This window comes from Plecotus auritus (genome assembly GCF_963455305.1).
Source record: "Plecotus auritus genome assembly, chromosome: 2".
NCBI lineage: Eukaryota > Metazoa > Chordata > Mammalia > Chiroptera > Vespertilionidae > Plecotus > Plecotus auritus.
The window spans coordinates 189,257,743-189,283,507 of record NC_137771.1 but is presented as its reverse complement, the minus strand read 5'-3'; the positions used below and the strand labels follow the sequence as shown (position 1 = coordinate 189,283,507).

At 40.0% G+C, this 25,765-nt stretch overlaps 1 protein-coding gene across 1 annotated transcript; it reads left to right on the top strand.

The window, feature by feature from the left end:
- The first annotated feature begins 586 nt into the window (after positions 1-586).
- On the top strand, positions 587-24,682 carry ACTL6A (actin like 6A). Its single transcript, XM_080654145.1, has 14 exons — positions 587-809; positions 7,851-7,927; positions 8,092-8,266; positions 10,518-10,618; positions 11,849-11,946; positions 14,077-14,171; positions 14,467-14,573; positions 14,893-14,982; positions 16,480-16,541; positions 16,896-17,010; positions 17,160-17,240; positions 19,479-19,574; positions 23,034-23,120; positions 24,152-24,682. The coding sequence occupies exons 1-14, from the start codon at positions 785-787 to the stop codon at positions 24,230-24,232; spliced, it is 1,290 nt and encodes a 429-aa protein (XP_080510271.1). The 5' UTR covers positions 587-784; the 3' UTR covers positions 24,233-24,682.
- The last annotated feature ends 1,083 nt before the right edge of the window (positions 24,683-25,765 follow it).

Genomic DNA, 25,765 nt, shown 5'->3' with positions numbered 1-25,765 from the left:
TTGAAAAATTTACAAAAACGATTTAAAAATAAACAAATATATCAATAATAAAGATAATTCATAAACTGCTACCTAAATTTAGCACTTTCTTATGTTTATTATTTATAACCATTTTTAAGCATTACAGAATCCTACCTCTGATTTACTGATTCCCCCACCCCAAAGTGGAGCATAACGTCTTTATTATTTCAACATAAAAGTTAGTTGAAAATACTTTTTCTGAAAGCAAAACACACCTGAATCGCCACACTCCCAAACCGAAAATCACCGCGTGGAGACACTTTCCCCAATTTCCAGTCCTTTTTCAGAAGTTCACCTTGCTGTAGCGAGTTCCCACGGCCCCTCCGCGCCCAGCAACACCCACGGACCCGCCCCCACACGTTTCTCCTCCGCGTCCGGCTCCCACCGCCGCCGTCTCCCGCCTACCGGGATAGCTCCGCCCCCTTCAACTCCGCGGTCCAATTCCTGCTCCCCTTTTGTCGCTTTCCTTCTCCCCGCCCCGATGGCTGCCTTCGACTGGCTAAAATGACAGGGCCACGACAGGATGCCCCAGAGCCCAGTTATGATTGGCTGAAGGACAGCCGGACCCCTCCTGATTGGCTGAAAAGAGCAGACAGCAAGTGTGACTGCGCATCGGGCGTGTGGACGACGCTTTGTTGCCCGAGGGGGGTGGCGGTGGAAGTTAAGGGGGTCAGAGGCTAGCGCTTCTCAGGACCCGCGATCACCGTCGTTGCAATCACGTCGCCCGGTAGCCTTCCGCGTAGGAATCGCACCGACAGCAGCCATGAGCGGCGGCGTGTACGGGGGAGGTGAGTGAGCGCGGCCGGACCTCTGCGCGCCGTTTCAGTGCGTGGGGTTTGTAACCGCCGCCCCCAGCCCTCCCGCCCCTCCCCGGCGGCCCCTTCCGGCCTCCAGATCTCGGGACTCCCGCCCCCGCCCCCGCCCCATCCCCGCCTCGCGCTCTGCGGGCCCCCGGCGCCCACCCGGCTTGCGGAGCGCCTCGAGCTCGCCGAGTCTCCGCCCCCTGCGGCTCCTTCCAGCCCGGGTCCCCGGAGGAGCGGGTTGGGGGGCCGCGCGTTGGCCTGGCGGCGGGAGTGAGGCTCCATCCAGGGGTCGCCGAGACCCCCGGCTGGAGTGACCAGCGGGTCCCAGGGTGGCGACTCTCCGGTGCCTCCGTAACTCGGCTGTGTCGCGGGTGCGCGCGAGTTTCAACTTGGGAGTTCCCGCAGTTTGCGAGCGTGGACGGAGGTTTCCGCAACGCCGGGGAGATGGCACGGCGAGCGCGGGAGGTGGAACTGATGGGAGGAGTGGCGGCCACGCGGGACCTGCCTCCTGTCCGCGTTGGGCGCTCGCCCACACACCTGCCTGTGTGCTGACCGTGGAGCCTCCAAGTTGTAACTTAAGGCTGCTTTCCCGGGGAAGACTGCTGTAGCCCCAGAAAGATCACCGGGGAGTTTCCGGGACCTGGGTGGTAATACCAGCCTCCCCATTCCTGTAGTGCTTTGGCTTGGGGCGGGGGACTTGACTTTTCCCAACTTGAGGCTCCTCGCCTCTGAGGGTTCAGAGCCACATGTTCTCAGTAGTATGCGGATTATTTAGAGATAATGTCAATTGTAGCTTCAGGCTCAAGAGAAACTCCTCCCTTTAACTGCCCAGAAGAGCTTGAATTAGGGCCCCTGCCCATCATAGGAGATGATCAGCGATAGTATCTTTCTGGCCCACCTGTATGGCACAGCAGGCTTTTATTTACTAAACATCTGCTCGTTCTGTCATCCTGCAATGACCCTTGGAAGCCCCCAAGTCTTCTTGCCTCATTCCTAGCTCAGAAGGACTTATTTACCCGATACCCTTTTCTGTCTCTGAACCCCTTGTGCATGGGGAGTAGAGAGGAGTGTCTCAGACTCTCAGGTCTATGGGGTTCCCATACATATGTATGAATTGAATTTGGTTATTTTCTCCTGCTAATCCGTGTCCTGTCTATTTAATTATTAGACCAGCCAACAGAATCTTTATGGTCGGGGGAAAGTTTGTTCTTCCCCACGCTGGCCAATGGGGTGCTTGCGAAGGTTGAATGAGATAATGCTACACTTGCATCTAAAGTGTGGTGCGTGCATCAACAGTTCAACATCACCTGCAGGCTTTTTCTAATGCAGACTCTCACACCCCAGAGTGAATCTACTGCACCAGAGCCTCCATTTTTTTTTTTTTAAATATATATTTTATTGATATTTCACAGAGAGGAAGGGAGAGGGATAGAGAGCCAGAAACATCGATGAGAGAGAAACATCGATCAGCTGCCTCCTGCACACCTCCCACTGAGGATGTGCCCGCAACCAAGGTACATGCCCTTGACCGGAATCGAACCCGGGACCTTTCAGTCCGCAGGCCGACGCTCTATCCACTGAGCCAAACCGGTCTCGGCCAGAGCCTCCATTTTTGCAAGCTATCTAAAAGAAGCACAAGTGTATGACTATTGAGTTTCTGTTTGATGAGTTGAAGAGCAAGGAGACAGAAGCAACATGTTGCTGTTGTTATTGTGTCTAGTAAGGATGCTGTTTCTGGAGAGGGTGGCATTTTATTGATAGGGGATAAAAATAAAGTTTTCCAAGTTCTTAGTTTTTCGAGAGTAGCTTGAGTCTCTCTTGAGGTGATATGCTGACCCTCGCTGCCTTGTTCCCTATTTATGTTCTTGGTTTTGATTTCTCAAATGTGAGCATCTGTAGTTTCCCATTTTCCTTTGGAGGAAGCCAGGTGGATCTTCATGACTTACCTCTTCCCCGTCTGAAGATGCAACCCTGACAGAAAAAACTGGAACTGTGTGCCTTTGCCTCCTGGAGGCTGTTGACTATTTTGACCTTTAGGTTCATTGACCCAAGGATCTAGAGGCTGTGCACTGAGTATTTCCTTAACAGGAATAATTTAATATGGGTAAGGTAGAAATGGATACTAATAATGCCAGCAGCTAACATTTATTGAGTGTATACTGTATACCAAAAACTGCTCCAGAGATTTTTCACGTGTTGCATTCATTATGTTTATCAACTAAGTTATTCCACAACTATAGGAGGTGGTACTATTATCCCCATTGTAGTGAAGAAGAAAATGAGGCATAAAAAAGATTAAGTAACCAGCCCAAAATTAATTAACTTCCTCATAAATGGGGACTAAGACTCCCTGGGATGAAGAAAAGGCATTTCCGTAAATCACTTTTCAAGTATATAACCACAGCATATGCATGTTACATGTATTCAGAATAAACATCTTGTTTCTTATTTGCTGGGTAAATAGGTCTTAAAGCCTATTTCGCATAAAAATATTTAAAATTCACAAAAGTTATGTGCATGATTTTCTGTTTGAGTTACTGTATGGCCAGTATCCTATATAATAAAAGGGTAATATGCAAATTGACCCTAATGGCAGAACAACCACTTGAAGTCACTATGAGGCACACAGATCACCTCTTGGTCCCTTTCCCTGGCCAGCAGGCTCCCGTCGCCTGATGGTGAACGGGGAACCAGAGGTGGGGGGCGGGGGAGGCAGGTGGCACCAGGCTAAGGCCCCCAACCTGCCAGTCGCCCCACACACAGAGGGCGACCGCAGCGGGGGCGGGGCAGGGCTGGCGAGCGGGTGGGAATGGCTGACCGCAGTCCCTCTCCCTGGCTGGCAGGCTCCGATCGCCCAATGGCGAACGGGGAACGGGGTGGGTGGCAGCGGGGGGTGGGGCCGACTATGGGCAGCCTGGGAAGATGGCCCTGATCATAGGCCAGGCCTAGGGACCGTACCGTGCACGAATTTCATGTTCTGGGCCTCTAGTTTACACATAGTGGTCACATTTTCTAAAAGGTTTACTGTGAAAAGCAACTAAACTTCTCACCTAAATTTTGTGTAATTAACAGTAGACTGTATTTTCTTAAAAATCGATTTTTAAAGAGACAGGAAGGGAGAGAGAGAAACATCGATGTGAGAGCAAAACATTGATCAGCTGCCTCTGGCACGCCCCCTACCAGAGATCTAGCATGCAACCCAGGCATGTGCCCTGACTGGTCCTGGCAAACCTTTCTGTGCAGGAGAAGATGCCCAACCAACTGACCCACACCAGCCATGGCTAGAATGTATTGTTAACTTGTGTGCTTATTAAAAAGATCTTTGTAGTTAAAAATTTTTAGTTTACAGGTGTCTCATTCCAATAATAACTTCTGACCAGATTGGACACTGATCTTTAGCTTTAGGAATAATGCATAATTCATCCAGATTTCTGTACCTTGTAACTGGTTTCTGATCCTACTCATTGCTCTTGTGATCATCTTTAATGGTTCTCCTCTACTTCAGACTCGTTTGCATGATAAAAATGCCATACAAAAAAATGAGCCAATCACCCCACCTCCTTCTAAAGTCTCCAGCATTCAGTATCCTATTGGAATGTTTTAAGGCCAGGTTAGAAGACTGCCACTAGTGCTTTGTGCTTTCCAAGAAAGAAATCACATCTTTTTAAAACTTGGAAGCCATTTACTCTGGGGAAAAATATCAAAATCCTCAAAAAGTCAAACAGTAGCATTTTTAGTAGTAAAGGGATCAAACCCTTGACGGTTTTTATCCATTAGAATGCCTCCTTAGTTTTTAACTCCAGACTTCTGAGGTTTTGATTTTAAGCCTTCTATCTCCCCTTGCCATTCTCCTGTTTCGGATTCCTTGGTGCTTGGTTTTTAACAAAACAAGGTACAAAAAATAGACATTTCATCGGGCAGGCATGGCTCAGTGGTTGAGCATTGACCTATGAACCAGGAGGTCATGGTTCCATTCCCAGTTAGGGCATGTGCCCTAGTTGCATGCTTGATCCCCAGTAGGAGGCATGCAGGAGGCAGCCGATCATTGATTCTCATTATTGATGTTTCTATCTCTCTTTCCCTCTCCCTTCCTCTCTCTGAAAGCAATAAAAACATTTTTTTAAAAGAATGTTTTTTTACCTGATGTTCTGCTTAATCAGTATTACAGTTTACTAATTTATGCTCATTAGTAAATTTTAATTACTATTTGTCTTTGAATTTACATGCTGTGGTGAAAGCAAATGCAATGTTCTGCTTTCAGACAAAATTATTTGGACCAGAATAATTTATAAAGAAGGGTTAATTACTTTGTGGACATGTACCAATTACAGAAACGTCCTTTCAAATTAAAAATAGAAATAAATGTCCCTGATTGGTGTGGCTCAGTAGGTTGGAGTGTTGTCCCATACGCCAAAAGGTAGCAGGTTCCTTTCCCAGTCAGGGTACACGCCCAGGCTTCAGGTTCGATCCTCTATCAGGGCGTGTGTGGGAGACAACTGATAGATGTTTCTCTCTCTCTCCCTCCCCTCTCTTTTTTCCCTCCCCTCCCGCTTCCTCTCTCTAAAAAATAGAATCAGAAAATAAAAATCAGTGGATCTTCATTTTATTTAAATAAAAATGAGATCATTATTCTGTAAAGGTACCATCTCTCAACTGTGAATATTTGTAGTGTAATAATTGATTTTTTTCTTTATTCTAAGTTTCATTATTAAATTTTTAAAAATACTTTAAACATAATAACATATATATATATATAAAAGTTTGTATGTGATATTTCTATACTAACTACTTAGTTTAAATAGATGTAATATACTGTATATTTGCCTCAGATATTTTAAGAAATAAAATGTTAACTGATATAGAGTTCCTCTCTCTTCTTCTTTAGAGGTAAACACTGAACTGAAGTTGGTATGTATCATTCTCAGACCCAATGCATATTTTTATACTTTTAGTAAGTATGTATGTATCCATAATGAATTAAGTAGTATCATGTTTGTGTAGATACACACACACATACACACACATACACATATTGTAGTAATTAACTTTTTAAACTGATACTTTTGGGTTTATTCATGTTGGTACATTGTAGATCTGGTTTATTCCTTTAACTATGTATTTTTCTATATGGATAAACTGTAGTTTGTGTGTTTCCCTTCTGAGAGAGCATTAGATAATTTCTATCTTTTCCCATGACAGTATGACAATAATAATTATCATAGCAGCTACCATTTACAGTGTTTGTTATGCACCAGATACTGTTAGAAGTGCTTACATACATTAAAGCATTTAACACATTTAATCATTTTAGCATCCTATGAGATAGGAAACTGAAGTAGAGGCGTTAATAAATCACCCAAGATCACATAGCTAGTGAACATTCTCATAGGTATCCTTTTATATATATGTGAGAGAGTTTCTCTAGGGAAGGTATGTGTATTTTCTGTGCATGCACATTTTCAACTTTACTAGATGATGAGTAATTGCCCATAGTGGTTATGCTAATGTACAGCTTTTACTAGCAAATGTATAAAAGCTCCTCTTTCCCTGCATCTTTGACAACACTTGGTCATATCAGACTTATCAATTTTTGCTAATTTCTTAGGAGTTAATAGTATTTCTTTATTATTTTTAATAATTGAAAAAATCCTTCTTTGAAAAATCAGTGCCTGGAAAATCCAAGTGTTCTGCTTTAGCAGGCGTGCTGTTTGGGCTGAAGTAATTTTAAAGTATAATTAGAGGCTTTTCTATGAATTTGAATGTGAAAAAATTTACTAGCTTTCTCATTCAGCAAGAAACTTGATGTCCTAAAAACTTTGAAATGTGCCAACTTTGATGATATCTTCATTTTAATGGTTTTCCTTGACCTATACCTTAAACTCTTATTCTTCAGGGAACCTACTTGGGATTTGCTAAGTTTCTTTGCTAATTGTATGGAATATTTCCCTTAAAATATGAAACATGGTACCTGAGTATACTGGCTATCTTCTCTTAACCCCTTCAGATTCATCTCCAACACATTTTCACCCTCTCTGTGCCTTTGAAGACTGAGCCGTGCAGGCTACATCTGTGGGCTCCCTTGACATCTAGTTTGAGCAATGGTAGAGTAACCATACTTCCTGTTTTGTGCCTCTTGTCCTGGTACAATTATTAATAGGGACCCTTTTCACATTCAGAAGTAACTCAGTTTATATGAGAAATTATAGAACACCTTAGCCCATGGGGAAGGGAACTAGAGAGGTTGGTGTGTTTATTAGCCTGGCTCCTTCCCCAAGCGGTCAGCCAAGGCTCACTCCATCCCTCAACTCAAGGTCACAGCTCCTATCATCCCTTGGAACACAACTCTCTGGGCTCTGGAATAAGTTTCTTCTCCAGTTCTTCAATTCTAAGGGTGGCAACATATCTCTGCTATTACAAGTTGTAGGGTATAGTACTGTCTTTTTTGTTTTTTGTTTTAATATTATGAGTATATCTTTGTAAATAGTCCCTTTAATAAGTATACTCTCCTCAAATTACCCAATTTTAGTGTAGCATCTCTTTCCTGATTCAAACTCTATTGATATACCATGTATGACATTATAATTTAATTAAATGAATCTTTAAGATGTATTTATTTATTTGTTACAGATTTTTAATTGATTTCAGAGAGGAAGGGGGAGAGACAGAGAGAGAGAGAGAGAGAGAGAGAGAGAGAGAGAGAGAGAGAGAAACATCAGTGATGAGAGAGAATCATTGATTGGCTGCCTCCTGCATGTCCCCTACTGGGGATTGCAACCTGGGTATGTGCCCTGACTGGGAATCGAACCATGACTTCCTGGTTCATAGGTTGATGCTCAACCACTGAGCCACACCAGCTGGGCAAGGTGTATTTAAAATAAAGCTAGGTTCAAGATAGTAATAGTGTGAATGTAATGCCTGTTTTAATTTTTATAGAGCTTTCACATACATTCTCATTTTAAGCAAATATGCTTAATTTTCATATGATGCTTATAACTTTTTAATGTTAATTATCTTCTTATCTTTCAGATGAAGTTGGAGCCCTTGTTTTTGACATTGGATCCTATACTGTGAGAGCTGGTTATGCTGGTGAGGACTGTCCCAAGGTAAGATGGTAGAGTTAATTGGATATGTAAGGGCCATTCATGTAGAATTAAATTCATGCAGAAATTCTGATTCACATGTGATAAAATACATTAGTTGGGGGAGGGGGGATGATTCCTTGATAAAAGCAGATAAAACTAGTATATCATATTTTGGACTCTTACAGGTGGATTTTCCCACAGCTATTGGCATGGTGGTAGAAAGAGATGATGGAAGCACACTGATGGAAATAGATGGTGATAAAGGCAAACAAGGCGGTCCCACCTATTACATAGATACTAATGCCCTACGTGTTCCCAGGGAGAATATGGAGGCCATTTCTCCACTGAAAAATGGGATGGGTATGATGTTGGGTTTTTTTTACCTATGTAATTGATTATAAAATAGACTGCACTGGGTGCATTTTAGATGTAAAGCAACAGCTTCTTTTAAGTTGAAAATCAACAATTTTTCTGTTTTTTATTTATTTTTTATTCCACAACCTGATGTTCCAGGCACTGAGAATACAAAGATGCATAAAACACGTCCCTTTTCCTGAAGAAACTCATAGATAGGGAGGATAGATGTTTATATACAAATGTGTATCAGGGGTCCTCAAACTTTTTAAACAGGGGGCCAGTTCACTGTCCCTCAGACCGTTGGAGGGCCGGACTATAGTTTAAAAAAAAACTATGAACAAATTCCTATGCGCACTAAGGGCCCGGGACGAGTTGGCTGCTAAGCAGGACAGGCAGTGGCACCCAGCGGGCCGGATAAATGTCCTCGGCAGGCCGCATGTGGCCCACGGGCTGTAGTTTGAGGACCCCTGCATATAGCTATGTCTGATAGTCTGTGGGATTAGAGAGGAATGGCATTTAACTCTGTCATTAGGGGTCCGTGATAGTTTTCACAATGGAGGTAACTTTTGTACTGAATATTGATCAATGACAAAGAATTAGCCTGACTGACAAGAATAGGTAAAGCAGAGCAACCAGCATGTGTGAAGAGATGGAGTTGTGGAAGAAACTTACATGTTTATAAATGTCATCAATTATGTATGGCTGTAGCATTGGGTACCTTATGGCCAGTTGCAGGGAAAGTAGGCAAAGCAATCATAAAAGGGCTTGTAAACTGTGCCAGGGGTATATTAAGGTGGCAGAAAAGGTAACCCCAAAGGATTTTAAACAGAGATGTGAAATGTTCTTATTTGCCAGCTGGAATTGTTACTCTGACAGCAGTAGATAAATTGGAGGGAGAGATACTAGAAACAAGAGATTCAGTTAAGTGACTGGGAGTCAGATGGAGAAATGAGGATTTAAATTATAACACTGATAGTGGATCCCGAGTTGGCTTTCAGAGATATCCAGGAGACAAATGGTACTTACGTGATGGGAGGGGTAAAAAGAAGAGTTAAGAAAGTCTTTTAGATTTTTGATTGGGGTGACCAAATTGAGGGTACCATGCACTGAGGTAGGAATAGAAGGCAAAAAATAAGTTTTATGGTCTTAAAAAGCAAGTGTAGCCCTAGCTGGTTTGGCTCAGTGGAGAGTGTCAGCCTTCGGACTGAAGGGTCCCGGATTCGATTCTAGTCAAGGGCACATGCCAAGGTTGTGGTCTCGATCCCCAGTAGGGGGTGTGCAGTAGGCGGCCGATCGATGATTCTCATCACTGATGTTTCCAACTTTCTCTCCCTCTCCCTCTCTGAAATCAATAAAAATATATTTTAAAAAATAATAAAATTAAATTAAAAAGCAAGTGTATTGCTAATACCCAAGATCACTCTGAAATTCAGTTATTCCCTAGGAGGACTGATAGGACTCAGCATATAGTTGTACTCATGGCTAAGATTATTACACTTAAATGATACAAACAAAATCAGCAAAGGGAAAAGAGGGGGTGTGAAGTCCAGAGGAAACCAGTACAAACTTCCAAGAGCCTTCTCACAGTACAGTTGTACAAGAGAATGTGCTTAATTCCCCCAGCATCAAGTTGTAACAACTATGAGAGCTCACTAGAGATTCGGTACCCAGGGTTCTTATGGGGGCTGGTCATGTCGGTACCCAGTGCCTAGCAAGTACCAAGATCCCAGACTCCCAGGAGGAAAGAAGGTGTTCCTCGTTCTTTTCGCAAACAGTTTAGGCACAGTGAGCTGTGTTTTCATTTAGGCTGTGTTTTATGTCACTGTAGGGAACTGTTTTGTTTACCAGTCAAGTTCCCAAATGCTAGCCAGGGTTCAACCTTGCAGCCAGGCCTTTCTCAGGCCTGCTGTGTGAACTTTTCTGCACAGCAAGGAAATGAATGTGTCACTGAGTCAAAGTGTTTGAACATAGGTGCTGATGTTTTAAGCAGGTGAGAAAGATTTTAAGACATGGAGCTGTATTACCCAGAAAGAATTATAAGTATAAGTTAAGTGTTGAAGATGTGGTTCCTTGTGAAAACTTGTCTGTGTTTAACTGATAGAGAAGAGGCGACCAGGAAGGTGAATGTGAAGGAACATGTTAGGGATGTAGGAGAAAATTCAGGAGAAGGATAAGATAAGGAAAAACAATGTCAAAAAAGATGCTGTGTATATCTCCAATAGAGCATTGTTTTGAAGGTATTTTTATATTCTAGTTGAAGACTGGGATAGCTTCCAAGCTATTTTGGATCATACCTACAAAATGCATGTCAAATCAGAACCCAGCCTGCATCCTGTCCTCATGTCAGAAGCTCCGGTAAGAAGAACAATTTCTTTTCTAATTTTTTCTCATTTTCCAGCCCCCATTCATTTGAAAAATGTTTCCTTTTTTTTTTTTTTTTTTTAAAGAGACATAGAAATTCATATATTCTTGTTTGAAAATTAGAGAAAGGGGTATTAATTTTTAAATGATATTATAAGTTTAACATATTCAATAAATAAAATATTCAAAGAATAATACCAAAACACCCTACTGGGTTTTGGTGGTTATTTTATCTATTTTTTTTCTAGGATGTATTTAAAATTAAAATTCTTAGGCTGCTTCCCATTTTGGTTTATGAATTGTCTCTTGTGTCACAAGTGTGTATATCTGCTTGCTTTATTAATTTTTAAAAAATATTTAGAAATTATTTAGAGTATTAAGTATTTTATTTTTTTTAATATATTTTTATTTATTTCTGACAGGAAGAGAGAGAAAGAGGGAGACAGAAACATCAATGATGAAAGAATCATTGATCACTTGCCTCCTGCACACCCCCTACTGGTGATCGAACCCACAACCTGAGCATGTGTCCTGACTGGGAATTGAACTATGACACTCTGGTTCATAGGTCAATGTTCAACCACTGAGCCAGCCACACCAGCCAGACCATATCTGCTTTTATACTCAGGTCTACAGGAGAGATGTCAAATGTTGAACAAGGGCTGCAAATTGCTAGACTGAAGTCTCTTGTGAAACGCATAAATTATCAATTTTCTGTTACTGTTTCTAACCTCTAGAGTCTTTTAAGAGTAGCAGTTGTAGCCTGGCCAGCATGGCTCAGTGGTTGAGCGTGGTCTTATGAACCCGGAGGTCACTGTTCTCTCTTCCTCTCTGAAATCAATAAAAATATATTTTAAAAAAAAGGAGTAGCAACTCTAAGTATGAGAATTTGGTAGTTTAAAATTCATACTTAGGATTCTGATTCATAGATTTAAGATTTAATACTTTAATTGAAAATGTGGTCATTTCTAGAACTTATTGCAGCAGATAATTTTACCTCTTATTAAATAATAATCAAATTTTTATTTATATTTAGTTATTAAAACTATTTACCAATAGAATTGAGCTAAATATTACAGAATTGTTATTATGAAGATTATTTGTCATGGTATTTTATTTTATTGTACATTTTTGTTAATATAGTGCTATAATGCATCTTGAGATAAATCAACATTTTAGTTTTAAACAAGAAGTGACTTGCATTTCTTTTTCCCTCTTCTCCAGTGGAACACTAGAGCCAAGAGAGAGAAACTGACAGAGTTGATGTTTGAGCACTACAACATCCCCGCATTCTTCCTTTGCAAAACTGCAGTTTTGACAGCGTATCCTTGAAAGAGTAATGCTTAGCTTTTCTCTTAAAGTAAAAATGCAGTGCTCCTTAAGCACAGACATGAGCAGTTCTCGCTTGTTCAAAAACTGAACACTTTGGGGTGTTTCTCTCTTGCCTTTTTTTAAAGAACTTTTTTGATTTTAGAAAGAGAAAAGAGAGAGAGAGAGAGAGAGAGAGAGAGAGAGAGAGAGAGAGAAACATCGAAGTGAGAGTGAAACACTGATCAGTTGCCCTAACCGGGGATGGAGCCCACAACCCAGGTATGTGCCATGACCTGGAATCAAACCCACAATCTTTCAGTGTATAGGACAACACTCCCACCCAACTGAGCCACACCAGCCAGAGCTAGTTCAGTTTAAAATACCAACAATAAACATATTAATATTAACATTTTTATGAAAACGGTAATTATAATTTGTAAAACAAATAATAAGAAAAGTAGCATTCTTTTATCTGACTTAATGGATGATAGATGAGTTCTCATATCTTCCAGCCACACTGTCTGTGTTCTTGACACCTTAAGCTAGTAAGGAAGACTTAGTTTTATGCTGTCCAACTCGCATACTTTGGAGAATGCCTTTAGTAAAAAGGTGCCAAAACGTCAATTGAGTACCAGTAATAGCAAAGATAAATCACCTCCCTTCTGACCATTTAATGCAGCGGTTGTCAACCGGTGGTCCGTGAGGTCCGAAAGGTTGGTGACCGCTGATTTAATGTTCTCAGACTTCTTTCCTCTGACCATCTCTACCCATTCCTTGTTCCTTTTTTTCTTTGTTTGCTTTGTGTTTTTGCCCTTAGTCCTTCATCTCTCTTGGCATGCTCCTTCTGGCTTAACTTACCCATTTTCTTGACTTAGGTACCTGTTATTCGGTGACAAATTCCCAGATCTTTCTTGTGAGCTCCAAGCTCACCTGCCAACTAGTATATTTTCTGTAAGCACTTTAAACTTATGTCCAACACTGACTTTATCTTCTCTCCCCTCAAATTTATTCCTTCTCCCTCTGTGTATCATCCTACTCCCAGTTGCCCACACCGGAAATCTTTCCCTTTAATTCTTCAAGTGTATCAGTCATCAAGACCTATGTGTCCCGTATCCCCCCTGTCCTCCCCCCCCCCCCCATTCATCTCTCAATCCATTTATTTCTCTCTATCTACTTACCTTGGCCACTCTTCACACTGCAGCTCTTATCATCTTTGTTAATTGCAAGCCTCTTATCATCTTCCACATTCTTCATTCTTCTACTAGGCTATATTGAACTACTTGCATTTCCCTGACCTCACCTGCTCTCTTGCCTCCTGGCCTTCTTTTTGTTCCTTCTCTTCCCCATATCCCCCTCCTCAGCTTACACTTGGATTTCCCAGGGATTGGTTAGGTGGTCTCTAATATCCCACAGGGCATCCTGAGCTATTCTTTTTACAGCTTTCTTTACTGATCTCTACTTCACTAAACAGGGTATTCTTTAGGGCAAAGGTAGATGGTTCACCTTTGTGAATCTTCTGTGCTTAAGGAATGCCAGCCTTTATTGAACATGAGACTCATCACTGGACATATAATAGATGCTCAGCAAATATTTGAATGGCTCTATTCCCAAACAGTGGTTTAAGATGTTTCGGGCAAAGATGTGGAAAATGGGATATGCCTATATTCAGTGGCTGTTGATAGAAACTGCCACTCAGTTGCCACACTGCAGAAATACCTCTTTAATCCTTTGTGACAGTGGTTTTAGTTCCTAGCTCAAGGTCCACAGCCTCCCACTGTTCTTACCAAGTTCCTGTGCGTTTTGTGAAATAAATGCTTCTCAGTTTGTTATAAGCCATTTGATGTGTCTCCAGGGACTTTGTGTGACTGTGTTGATTTTGACCAACTTAACAGATGTCTCTCTCCAGGAGAGAGGTTTCCCCAAGTTCCTCATACCACCACTCTGGAAGTCTGTCCTGCCTGTTGTCATTTCTTTTTAAATCATAGTCATGATTTGATAGCAATTTTAACCCTTAGATTTATTTTAACACATTTTAAGCCATAATGCCTCTGTTTACAAAGACCTTAATAAAACCTTTCCTTCATAATAAACTTTATTTTTAGGAGCCTTGATCCTTACTTTCCCTTAATGCTTTAAACTAGATTTGCTAATGGGCGTTCGACTGGGCTCATTTTGGACAGTGGAGCCACTCACACCACCGCAATTCCAGTGCACGATGGCTATGTCCTTCAGCAAGGTAAATGTATTTAACCTGCGTGCTCTGAGACAGTGTTAGCTGTCATGAGGATACCGATGAGGATACTGGGCTGTCAAAGCATACCAGGTCCAAATAATACCTTTTTTAGAGATATTTTAAAAAATTGTTGGTATGTAATGTAAATTTAAAACTGATGCGTGGCTTTATGAATGCTTTGAGGGATAGTTCTGTTATTTATACTTATAAATAATTATTCACATAAATCTGCAGAGGACATTTGTCGCAGGGAGTTTGAGCAGAATGCTCTCTTAGCCTTGTTTAATCTGTTTCATAGGCATTGTAAAATCCCCTCTCGCTGGAGACTTTATTACCATGCAATGCAGAGAGCTCTTCCAGGAAATGAATATAGAACTGATTCCTCCATATATGATTGCATCAAAAGTAAGTGATGACTGATGAATTTTCTCTTTGGAATTTATCTCCACCTCTTCACCTCATGTTGTGAGCTCTGTTAACTTAGCCAGTGGTCGTCAAACTGCGGCTCACGAGCCACATGCGGCTCTTTGGCCCCTTGAGTGTGGCTCTTCCACAAAATACCATGGCCTGGGCGAGTCTATTTTGAAGAAGTGGCATTAGAAGAAGTTTAAGTTTTAAAAATTTGGCTCTCAAAAGAAATTTCAATCGTTGTACTGTTGATATTTGGCTCTGTTGACTAATGAGTTTGCCGACCACTGACCTAGCCCATGCTCTTGGCACCCAGGAACCTGTGCGCGAGGGGTCACCAGCAAACTGGAAAAGAAAAGAGAAGTTGCCGCAGGTCACAAGGTCTTGGCACAATTATATGTGTAACGTAAGTAATACCTTCTTCATGAATGACTTACAGGCTGTAAGTCTTTGAATACAATATGAATATTTTTCAATCTTTACATTTTTATATGACATTCTAGAAACAGAATTAATAGCTTTTTGGGGGGTGGGGTTGTTTTTCACACTTGCCAAACAAATATGTCAACAAACTACTATGTATTCATTTGGATTACTGTGGTGAGACCTAGAAGGAACTTTGGTTTTGGGGAAAAACAAGCATTATGCTATTCTGAACACTTTTTTTTTGGTGGTGAAATGGTTTTTGTCCATAGCAATCTCCTGGTGTGGCTCAAGTATGTTCTCTTGTCTAATAACAGTCAGCCATATAAAAAATGTGGATTATTGCCCTATCCCATTTGGCTCAGTGGATAAAGCGTTGGCTTGTGGGCTGAACAGTCTCAGGTTCGATTTCAGTCAAGGGCATGTACATTGGTTGCTGTCTCGATCCGAAGGCATCCAATCTATGTCTCTCACTGTCTCTTCCTCGCTGCCACTCTCTTAAAAAAAGAAAAAGTGGATTTTTTTATATAGCAGGGAGCCAGTGAGAGATTCTATTTACTAAAAATCCATTTCTGAACAAAGCACTTACACATATATATATTCAGTTCTCACAGTAAAAGGATATTAAAGTCATAATTCACTATGGCAGACATATATCCTATCTGACATTTTTGCACCTAAAGATAAAGGTTTTTTGTAGGTGTTTGGTACAAGGAAAAATTGTGGAAATGATTAGCAATTTTGACTAGATATTAGACAATATTTATCCTTAGCAACCCAGAGGACATGTATTTCAAAGTAAATTTTAAAATTGTTGTGCCCTAGCCGGTTTGGCTCAGTTGGATAGAACATCGGCCTGTGGACTGAAGGGTCCCAGGTTCGATTCTGGTCAAGGGCACATGCCCAGGTTGAGGGCTCGATCCCCAGTAGGGGGCATGCAGGAGGCAGCCAATCAGTGATTCTCTCTCATCATTGATGTTTCTATCTCTCCCTCTCCCTTCCTCTCTGAAATCAATAAAAATATATTTTAAAATAAGTAAATAAAATTATACAATATATGCATCATGTAAAGTTACATCAAGTACAGTGTATATGCATATATATGCAGGTAATGAAATCTTGCTCTACTAGTAAGTATAAGCTTTTCTTATAGTAAAAACAGTGTTTTGAAACTGTTTTGTTTTTTTTTGTGTGTGTAGGACTGATACAAGGGTTCCCAGTTTTTCATTTCATTGTTTCATACTGTTGTGATTTAAATGTTCTGCATTTTAGCTTCTAATTCAAATGCTTATAATTGGGGTTTCTTTGATAATCAAGAGTCTTTGCTGAATAGATTTATATCCTTGAAATTCTTACCCATCCAGGAACATGGCCCAATTTCCTTAAGAAAAGTATTTTATAGATAATGTTACAAAAGTATTGATTGCAAAGACAAATCTCAGTAACTCTGTTTCTTAAACTTTCTTATTTTTATCCATAGTGTGTTATCCAGGATTTTCAAGCTTCAGTACTTCAAGTATCAGATTCAACTTACGATGAACAGTATGTTTTCTTATTTTGTCTGCAAGAGAGAATTTAATAGCTCTTTAAAACCTTCATACTAATCTTTTAAAAAACTGAGTACTTCCTAAATGAGGTAGGAAGTTGATTTGTTTAGGTAAAAAAAGAATTGTAAAATATGCTTAACTGCTTGAAAGGTAAAAAGTTATGTTAAGAAATATGGAATAACGTTTAAAAAAAAAAGAAAACAAAAGAAATATGGAATAATATTTTAAAAGAAAATAGATATTCTCACTCTGCTTTCATATAAGTTGATTCCTTAGTAGTTGATCATTTTTGAAGAGGATTGTTTGTTCGTTTTTGTCTTTTGTTTAATGATGTTTACTGTATTTTCAGAGTAGCTGCACAGATGCCAACTGTTCATTATGAATTCCCCAATGGCTACAACTGTGATTTTGGAGCAGAACGGTTAAAGATTCCTGAAGGATTATTTGACCCTTCCAATGTAAAGGTATGAAAGCTTATTTCATAATTAGCCTGGTTTTTTCTGTATATGTAGAGATCTTGTGTGATTAGAATACCTATGTAATACTAAATGCTTTTGGACGCACTTTATTGTTTGAAGTTCTCTGTGTCTCTATTCATTTTATTTTTTTGTAGGGATTATCAGGAAATACAATGCTGGGAGTCAGTCACGTTGTCACCACAAGTGTTGGAATGTGTGATATTGATATCAGACCAGTAAGTGCCAGTCTCCTGTTTATGGCATGGAGGTAGCTCTTTGGGTACTGAAATGCTGCCAGATCATTATTTAAGTTGGCAGTTTTGGTCATTGACTTTGAAGTCCACTTTATAGCAGAATATGTAAAAAGATGGGAGTACTAGAAAAGGAAAAATGCAAAACTCTGGACCCTTGGTGTCCAGTATGGTATCTATTGGCCACATGGTGCAATTTAAATTAAAACAAATGCAAATTTCAAAGTCGGGTTTTCAGTTGCACAGGCCACAGGATAAATGTAGCAAGTAGTCACTGTATGACAGTGCAGGTATACAGCATTTTCGTCATCACAGAGTTCTTTTGGATAGTGCTGTTCTAGACATTTCCTAGAAGGAGAAAACCAAAATATATATTATTGGTGATTTTTCTAGTATATATAGTACAGTTTTCCTTTTATTATTCAAGAAGGTGTGGGTTAAACTTTTATAAGAAGTGTAGTAAGAGATTTCTTTCATATTTTTGTGCTTTTCCAAGTTTTAAGTACTCCATATTATAACACCAATCTGATTACCAGATTGATTATATCATATTTTAACCCTAGGTTCAATTTGTAGCCAATACAGGGGTGAGCAAAAGGAGGTTTACATTTGTTTGTAGAGAAAGACATGCAGGTTATAATTATTACCAAAACTTTATTAACTCAAAAGAATATCACTCACAACTGCAAACCTTACTTTTTCCACCCCTGTATCCTGCCTCGATTTTCTTTGAGTTCATTTTTTTCTTTTTTTTTTTGCTTAGAACATAGTTCTTATATCTAAGGGGGAATTTATTAGCCATGTTGTTAAAAAATACTTTTGGGTGGCCATGAAAAATGTTCTTTATTTCCACTGGTCACCTTTCAGGCATGTTGCTGACTCCAAGATGATAGGGGTATATATAAGTGTGGAATTTTTTAGTGCAAACTCAAGGCCACTTTAGGGGGAAGGCAATTGACTTGAAGTACATTTACTGTAAGAGAGTGATAGCTTACTGTTTTTAGTGAAACTTCTCCTTTTAACTAATGTTGATTGCAGAGGATATTGTTGTATATTCCATTTTCTTTCAAAAGTTACATGATTTATACTTTAGAAATATTTTTTAAAATAAGAGCTTATCACTAAAAAGGCAGGCTGACATTGAACTTCCTGATGCACACTTGAAGGTTAGTGGTACATGTACTCCTTCTGAGTAGGAATTAATTTTTATTTGCAGACACCTCATCATGCAGATTTTGTAAAGCTCGCCATGTGGTTCCGCTGCACACTCACGCAAAAGAGAAAGACCGCAGTAGTTTTTCAGGAATATTGTGAGAGTGTGCATTATCCACCACAATCATTAAAGAGTCACAGTATCTAATTTAAATACTAGAACTTCTAGATGAGCATTCTAAGCTGAAGTCATTATAAAGTATACCTCTTGCCCTAACCGGTTTGGCTCAGTGGATAGAGTGTCGGCCTTCGGACTCAAGGGTCCCAGGTTCGATTCCGGTCAAGGGCATGTACCTTGGTTGTGGGCACATCCCCAGTAGGGGGTGTGCAGGAGGCAGCTGATTGATGTTTCTCTCTCATCGATGTTTCTAACTCTCTATCCCTCTCCCTTCCTCTCTGTAAAAAATCAATAAAATATATTTAAAAAAATGTATACCTCTAATTAAATATTGGCAGCTGTCAATGTATATTGACAGACTTTAATGTATATTAAAATCATCTGGAGAGTTGTAAACAACTAAAACAAACTAACTAAAAATGCCAAGCCCTGTCCTTGTGGCTTGTCTGTTAGACTTGTCCCGATGTGCCACCGTTGCAATGCCCAGTCAGTGAATGCATGAATAAGTGGAACAACAAACCGATGTTCCTCCCTCCCTCTCTCTGTGTCTCTCACCCTCCCTCCATTCTTTCATTCCTTCCTCCTTCCCACCCTCCCTCCTTCTCTCTCTCTCTCAAATAAATAAATAAACAACATTTAAATAAATAAATAAAATCCCATCCTCAAAGATTTTTATTTAACTGCTCCAGGCACTGGTGTTTTAAAATCTGCCTAAATGAATAGAATGTGTAGCCAGTATTGAGAGCCACAGGACTAAGTTACTAGGTCTGTATAGGAGTAAAACAATTTAAAAAGAAAGGGAAATTGTAGCGGTGGACATTGATTTATTTGTAGTTGTGTTTAAAAACTGTTGGAAACCTTTGGAACTAATTTATTTTTGTTTTGTATCCTAGGGTCTCTATGGAAGTGTTATAGTGGCAGGAGGAAACACGCTAATACAGAGCTTTACTGACAGATTGAATAGAGAACTCTCTCAGAAAACTCCCCCAGTAAGTTTTCCTTGGTCTTTAGTGGTATTCTCCAGTCACAGGTACCCACACTGGTGTAATTTCATAGTTAAGGTTTGTTTTTCATTACATAGGTATTTTATATATACCTGGTACAGTATTACTTCAATAAAGTTAATATCCCTTTTTTTTTTTAAAAAAAAAAAGTATGGGTTGGTTTTTTTTTGGTTTTTTTTTTAGAAAGAGAAAGGGAGAGGGAGAGATAGAAACATTGATGAGAGAGAAACACCATCTATTGGTGCCTCCTGAATCCCTTTTGACTAGGAATCAAACCTGTGACCTCTTGGTTCCTGAGCCACACCAGCCAGGCTAATATCCCTTATTAATCAAATTTTCCTAGATGACATCTATTTGTTACTCTTGTACTATTTAAATATCATTTTAAGTCATTGATTCCATAGCTAAATACCTATAGTCTGCTGGGCACTGGAGATGTAAAATATAGTCCCCACCCAGCATGTGCTGAGTCTGCAAGGATAAGTAGACATGGACAAAATGACTGGAATGTGCTCAGTGGTTCAGTATGTCATGAACCAGGTGGTCTTGGGAACACTGGCCTCAGTGAAGAAGCTGGTTTGGATAGGAGTTAAGTAATTTACAAAAGGACATTTAGGTGGAGGGAAAACGGTGTGCACAACATGAAGGGAAGATGGTATATTCCAGTATTTCCAAATAGTTGGCTTATCATCTGTGCAGGAGTGGGGAGAGTGATATGGCTGGTTAGATGGCTGATGTATTAGATTCCTAGGGCTGCCGAAACAAAGTACTGCAAAGTGGTGGTTTAAAACAACAGAACTTTTTTTTAATTTTTTAAAAACATGTTTTTATTATTTTTTTTTTATTTTAATATCTTTATTGTTGAAAGTATTACATAGGTCCTCCTTTCTCCCCCATTAACCTCTTCCAGCCTGCTCCCATCCTCTCCCACCTAGGCCCTCACCACCCCATTGTCTGTGTCCATGGGTTATGCATTTATGCATACAATAAAACAACAGAACTTTTACCTTTCTCTCTTTTCACCATGTAAGGACACAGGGAGAATTTGGCAGTCTATAAGCAAGGTAGAGAGTTCTCACCAGAAACAGAATCAGCGGACATACTGGTTTTGGACTTACATCCTCCAGAAGTGTGAGACAATAAATTTTTGTTATTTAAGATAAAAAATGAACAGAAAAAATGGAAATTTATTCTCTCTCAGTTCTGGAAGCAAGAAGACTGACATTAACATGTCAGCAGAACATGATTTCTCTGAAACCTTCAGAGGAGAATCCTTCCTGCTCTCTTCCTAGCATCTGAGGGTTTGCCAGCTTCCCGTAGCATCTCCTACTCTCAGTGTCTATCTCTATGGTCAAATGGCATTTTCCCCTTGTGGGTCTCTTCTTTTCTTGTGAGAACTCCAGTCACATTGGATTAAGGGTCTACCCTGCTCGAGTATAACCTCATCTTAATTTATCTTAATTACATCTGCAAAGATCCTGTTTCTAAATAAGATCGAATTCACAGGTACCAAGGATTAAAACTTCGGTGTATCTCTTTGGGGGACATAGTACAGTCACAGATATGTAGCACGTTGAGTTGCTTATTGTGAACTTAAAGGATCGAATTTGGCAGAGGACTGAAGAGCTCCTATGTTTGCTTTTAAAAGGTCACTGTGTGCATTGTGGTAACTTAAAAGCATAGAAGAACCTGGTTTTGGGAGAAGGTAGTTTACATGGTAGGTACATTGATAACAGAGTAGCAGTCATAACCTTTAGATTTTAAAACTTCTATCACGTCGTTTCTTGTAGGGTATTCTAAACTAATGCTATTTTAAAACACTTCTTAGGTGTTACATAGACCCTAACAGTATTTGCATATTTGATAGTCTTGGTTTTTCATATAAAGGAATATTTTCTATATTCTAAATTTTTGTAATTGTGTTATTTAAATATTGATATAGGCACCAATTGATTCTTGCCTTGTATTTACTCTATTCTTGGAAATACAGTCTGATCTGGAATATACCTAAATTATCATTGGATTTCTTAGAAAGTCCCAGAATAGTGACTTTCTTAGAAAGTCCCAGAATAGTGACTTTCTTGACATGGACTGTCAAGACCAGTTAGATATTAACTACCATTATTCATTAGGAGGCAAATAAAAATTAATGAAATAACAGGGAAAAATTTCATTGTAATGGATACCAACCAATTCCTCACCTATAAAATCCTTCGTTCATCCCTCCTCTTCCCAGGACCCCCTCCCACCATATGATAGTCCACTCCTGCCACACATTTATTTCACTGTGCAAAAAACTCACACTGTGTTACTATCCTATCTAATAAAGAGATAATATGCAAATTGACCATCACTCCAACACACAAGATGGCCACTCCCATGTGGACACAAGATGGCCACCACTGCAGGGGAGGGCAGTTGGGGGTGACCAGGCCTGCAGGGGAGGATAGTTGGTGGGGGGGGAGACCAGGCCTGCAGGGGAGGACAGTTGGGGGCAATCTGGCCGGCAGGGGAGCAGTTAAGCGTCGATTAGGCTGGCAGGGAGTGGTTAGGGGGTGATCAGGCTGGCAGGAATAAGTGGTTAGGGGCAATCAGGCAGGCAGGCAGGCGAGTGGTTGGGAGCCAGCTGTCCTGGATTGTGAGGGGGATCCAGATTGGAGAGGGTGCAGGCTGGGCTGAGGGACACCCCCCATCCCCATGCATGAATTTCATGCACTGGGCCTCTAGTTTAGAATAATGAAAGTATCAACAATTTGTGAAATATCCCCGGTAGCAAATTTCTAGGTGGAGAGTAAAAATCTCTTGATTCAGGAAGTGAGAGTGATAGCGCTCAGGCAAAAAAAACAACAACACAATGTTTATCGAGAGAGTGAGTTCAAAACAGAAATACTAATTAGAAAGGAAAGTGGTATGAATAAAAAACTTACCTGAGAGCTGATGTCTGCATTTTGTTTTCTAAGTGGGACATGGTGTGGGCTGTGGAGGGGTGAACTAAGATAGAGTTAGGAAAGCATGAACCCTAAAAGAGAAATAGAAAATTGAGGACTACTGAAGGAGCCATAGGTTGGGATAACTGGACTTGGTGTTGGAAGACATGAAGTCCTATATGAAGCATTTAGCACCGTACCTGATTTATAGTAAGCATTAAATATATGTTTGTGGTTATAAGATATAAAAAGTATAAATACCATACTCTTTGGTATGTAGTTCTCTAAGATTTATGTAACTTATTTTCTTACTAAATACTACACATTAAAAGCCACTTTATACAATAGGTCAACCTATACCTACAAGCATAGCTTTTGCAAAAAAATCATGTATAATCTGTGTTTAAATCAGTCATTAAGAAGTCCTCAAAGGTAAATTTCCTAATTTAGATTAGATCACCTGTTGTATTTAATATTTGTAAATATTTAATTATTTATTCTTCCCTGTCAATTTTAGAGTATGCGGTTGAAATTGATTGCAAATAATACAACAGTGGAGCGGAGGTTTAGTTCATGGATTGGTGGCTCTATTCTAGCTTCTCTGGTGAGTAAACTACTTGGAAAAATGCCTAACAATTTGTGTTGAATGATTTAACTTAAATATACCACTGAAAACACTAAATTTAACAAAGACTAAGAATAATTCCAGTGCACCATTTATCTTTGTATTTTATAACTATCATAAGAATAGTTTCCCCTCTCAAACTGGTGGGAATCTGTTAACGTATTCATGCCTCTTCCAATTGTACTCTCTTTGGCACTGGTCAGGATGTTACCTGCAGCATATTTAAAATGGAATCAATCCTTCTCAGGTTCTGGTTGCTCCCTGGCTTTTTGGCGAGATAGAGGAAGTCAAGAATTGATTCTTGGGGCAAATGGTGCAATCATGGTACTGGCTTTTACATGTTGCTTAGACTAGCACCTGCCTTGTATCAGGAGAAAAAGCCCTTATACTTATTTGCACCCTAGACTGGAGAATGTTCTCTTCCCTTCAGAGCAATCAAATGTCACCAAATACTTATGCTAAACATTTTTAAGCAATTAGATGTTTGGAGCTGTCCATGCATGTATTTCTTGTCTATGTTCTATTTCCAGTCTTTTAGGAGATCTCAGATCAAAACGAGATACCATGTCTGAATGCATTCGAATAGTCATGTAGTCCAGGTTCCTTCTTCCTTTGGTCTCTTTTCTCCTTTCACCGTCTGTGTCTTTGGTGAAGTGCTTGTTATCATGTGTGTGTACTTGCTAAATTTTATCCTACTTCTGGTGAGCACTCTTCTAAATGTTACCGTTAATTAATCCTAGACCATCTCTTCAGTTCTGTAGCTGGTTCAAGCCTTGCACCAGTTTCTGTTGTTGCCTTAGATTGGCACCAAGTCATCATAGCCAAACCCTCCACCTTCCTTTCACAGCCCCTTTTTATCCGCATGACAGTGTAACTGGTATAAGAGGGTTTAATATTCTTTCTAACCTTAAGTAGTGTTTGTGGGTGTTCTGGAGGAGGGCAGAAACAAGAGTTCTTCACAGATTAGGAGTTGTGAAAATAAAGATAAAATGTTTCTTTCCATTTTACAGGGCACCTTTCAACAGATGTGGATTTCCAAACAAGAATATGAAGAAGGAGGGAAGCAGTGTGTAGAAAGGAAATGCCCTTAAAAAGTGTTACTACACCTCCACCTTCCTGTCACCTTACGTTTCATAGCTTTAGTACACTCAGGAAAAGAATGACCATCTTTTGTAGAATGTTTATACATTTTTGCATATTTCAATTTCCACTTAAAATTTTCAAGGCTTTAACTGGCTCTATAAACTAAAATAAGTTTGTGCTTTCCTTGGGATGCACTTATTCTTATTACAAGCATTTTATAATTTTATATAAATGTCTATTTTCTCTAAATATTTTACTTTCAGTCAAATGCTTTCCAACTCTGCTTAGGATTAATTACCAGTGGATTGATAGAATTGCTTTTTATTGATGAGTAAAACGTATTGCCTATGCTTTTTACCTTAATAAAAATTGCTAGCCATTCAGAAACATTTTTGGACTTACGTTGTCTTGTGACTTGATACTTTAAATACTAAATATATTTATGAGCATTTTCAGTGAAAGTACTCATTGTTTATTAACAGCGGTTAATCCACACCACCTCACATTCTATTAACAACAGTAATAAAAATGTTAGTGGAATTGCTTTTGCTATAGTAGTTAACTTTACTTTCCACTGTAAGATATAGATAATACTAAAGTCTGCTTAGATGTCATCTATATATATAAAAGGCTAAGTGACCAACTGTCCGACCATCTGGTACATAAACGCGCACTGGCAATCTATATAATAAAAGCCTAAGCAACTGTTATGGTTGAATGACCAGAATAACCAGTCGCTATGATACACACTGACCACCAGGGGGCAGATGCTCAATGCAGGAGCTACCCCCTGGTGGTCAGTGCGCTCCCACAGGGGGAGCGCTGCTCAGCCAGAACCAGGCTCAAGGCTGGTGAGCACAGCAGCAGTGGTGGGAGCCTCTCCACAGCGCTAAGGAGCAGCAAGCAGGCAGGTGGTAAGGAGCGAGGGGTCCCGGGCTACGAGAGGGCACAGGCCGGGCTGAGGAATCCCCCCCCCCCAAGTACACGAATTTCGTGCACCAAGCCTCTAGTTTAAAAATAAATGTTGACTCGTGCATGTGTGATACATATAAAGCTCTCACTGGTGCCAATCGCATGCATGTTTTAATTTTATACTACTACTAGAGGCCCGTTGCAGGAAGATTCCTGCAATAGGGCTTCCTGCAGCGGTCTGCTTTCCTCCCTTCTCCGCAGCCCCGCTTGCTTGCTTCTCCACAGCTTCACTCCCTTCTGCAATGCTTGGCTTCCTTCTACGCTGTCTTCAGTCTTCGCTCTACTCCTGGATATGCAAATTAACCAACATCTTGGTTGTGTTAATTTGCATACCCACTCCTGATTGGCTGGTAGGTGTAGTGGAGTGATGGTTAATTTGCATATTACTCTTTTATTAGATAGGACTAGAGGCCCCGAAGTTCTTGCAAGGAGCTTGGCCCTCGCAGCCTTGGCTTTGTCCGGAAGGTCATCCAGATGGTTGCTCTGCTGTTCAGTCTAATTAGCATATTAGCTCTTTATTATATATGATATTATATATACTATTTTGAAATGTAATTTTTTGCAGTAAT

Coding starts and splice junctions, on each gene's coding strand:
- ACTL6A (XM_080654145.1), top strand. CDS start 785: ATGAGCGGCGGCGTGTACGGGGGAG. Junction 810..7,850: donor CGGCGGCGTGTACGGGGGAG/GTGAGTGAGCGC, acceptor CTTATCTTTCAG/ATGAAGTTGGAGCCCTTGTT. Junction 11,947..14,076: donor AAAACTGCAGTTTTGACAGC/GTATCCTTGAAA, acceptor GCTTTAAACTAG/ATTTGCTAATGGGCGTTCGA.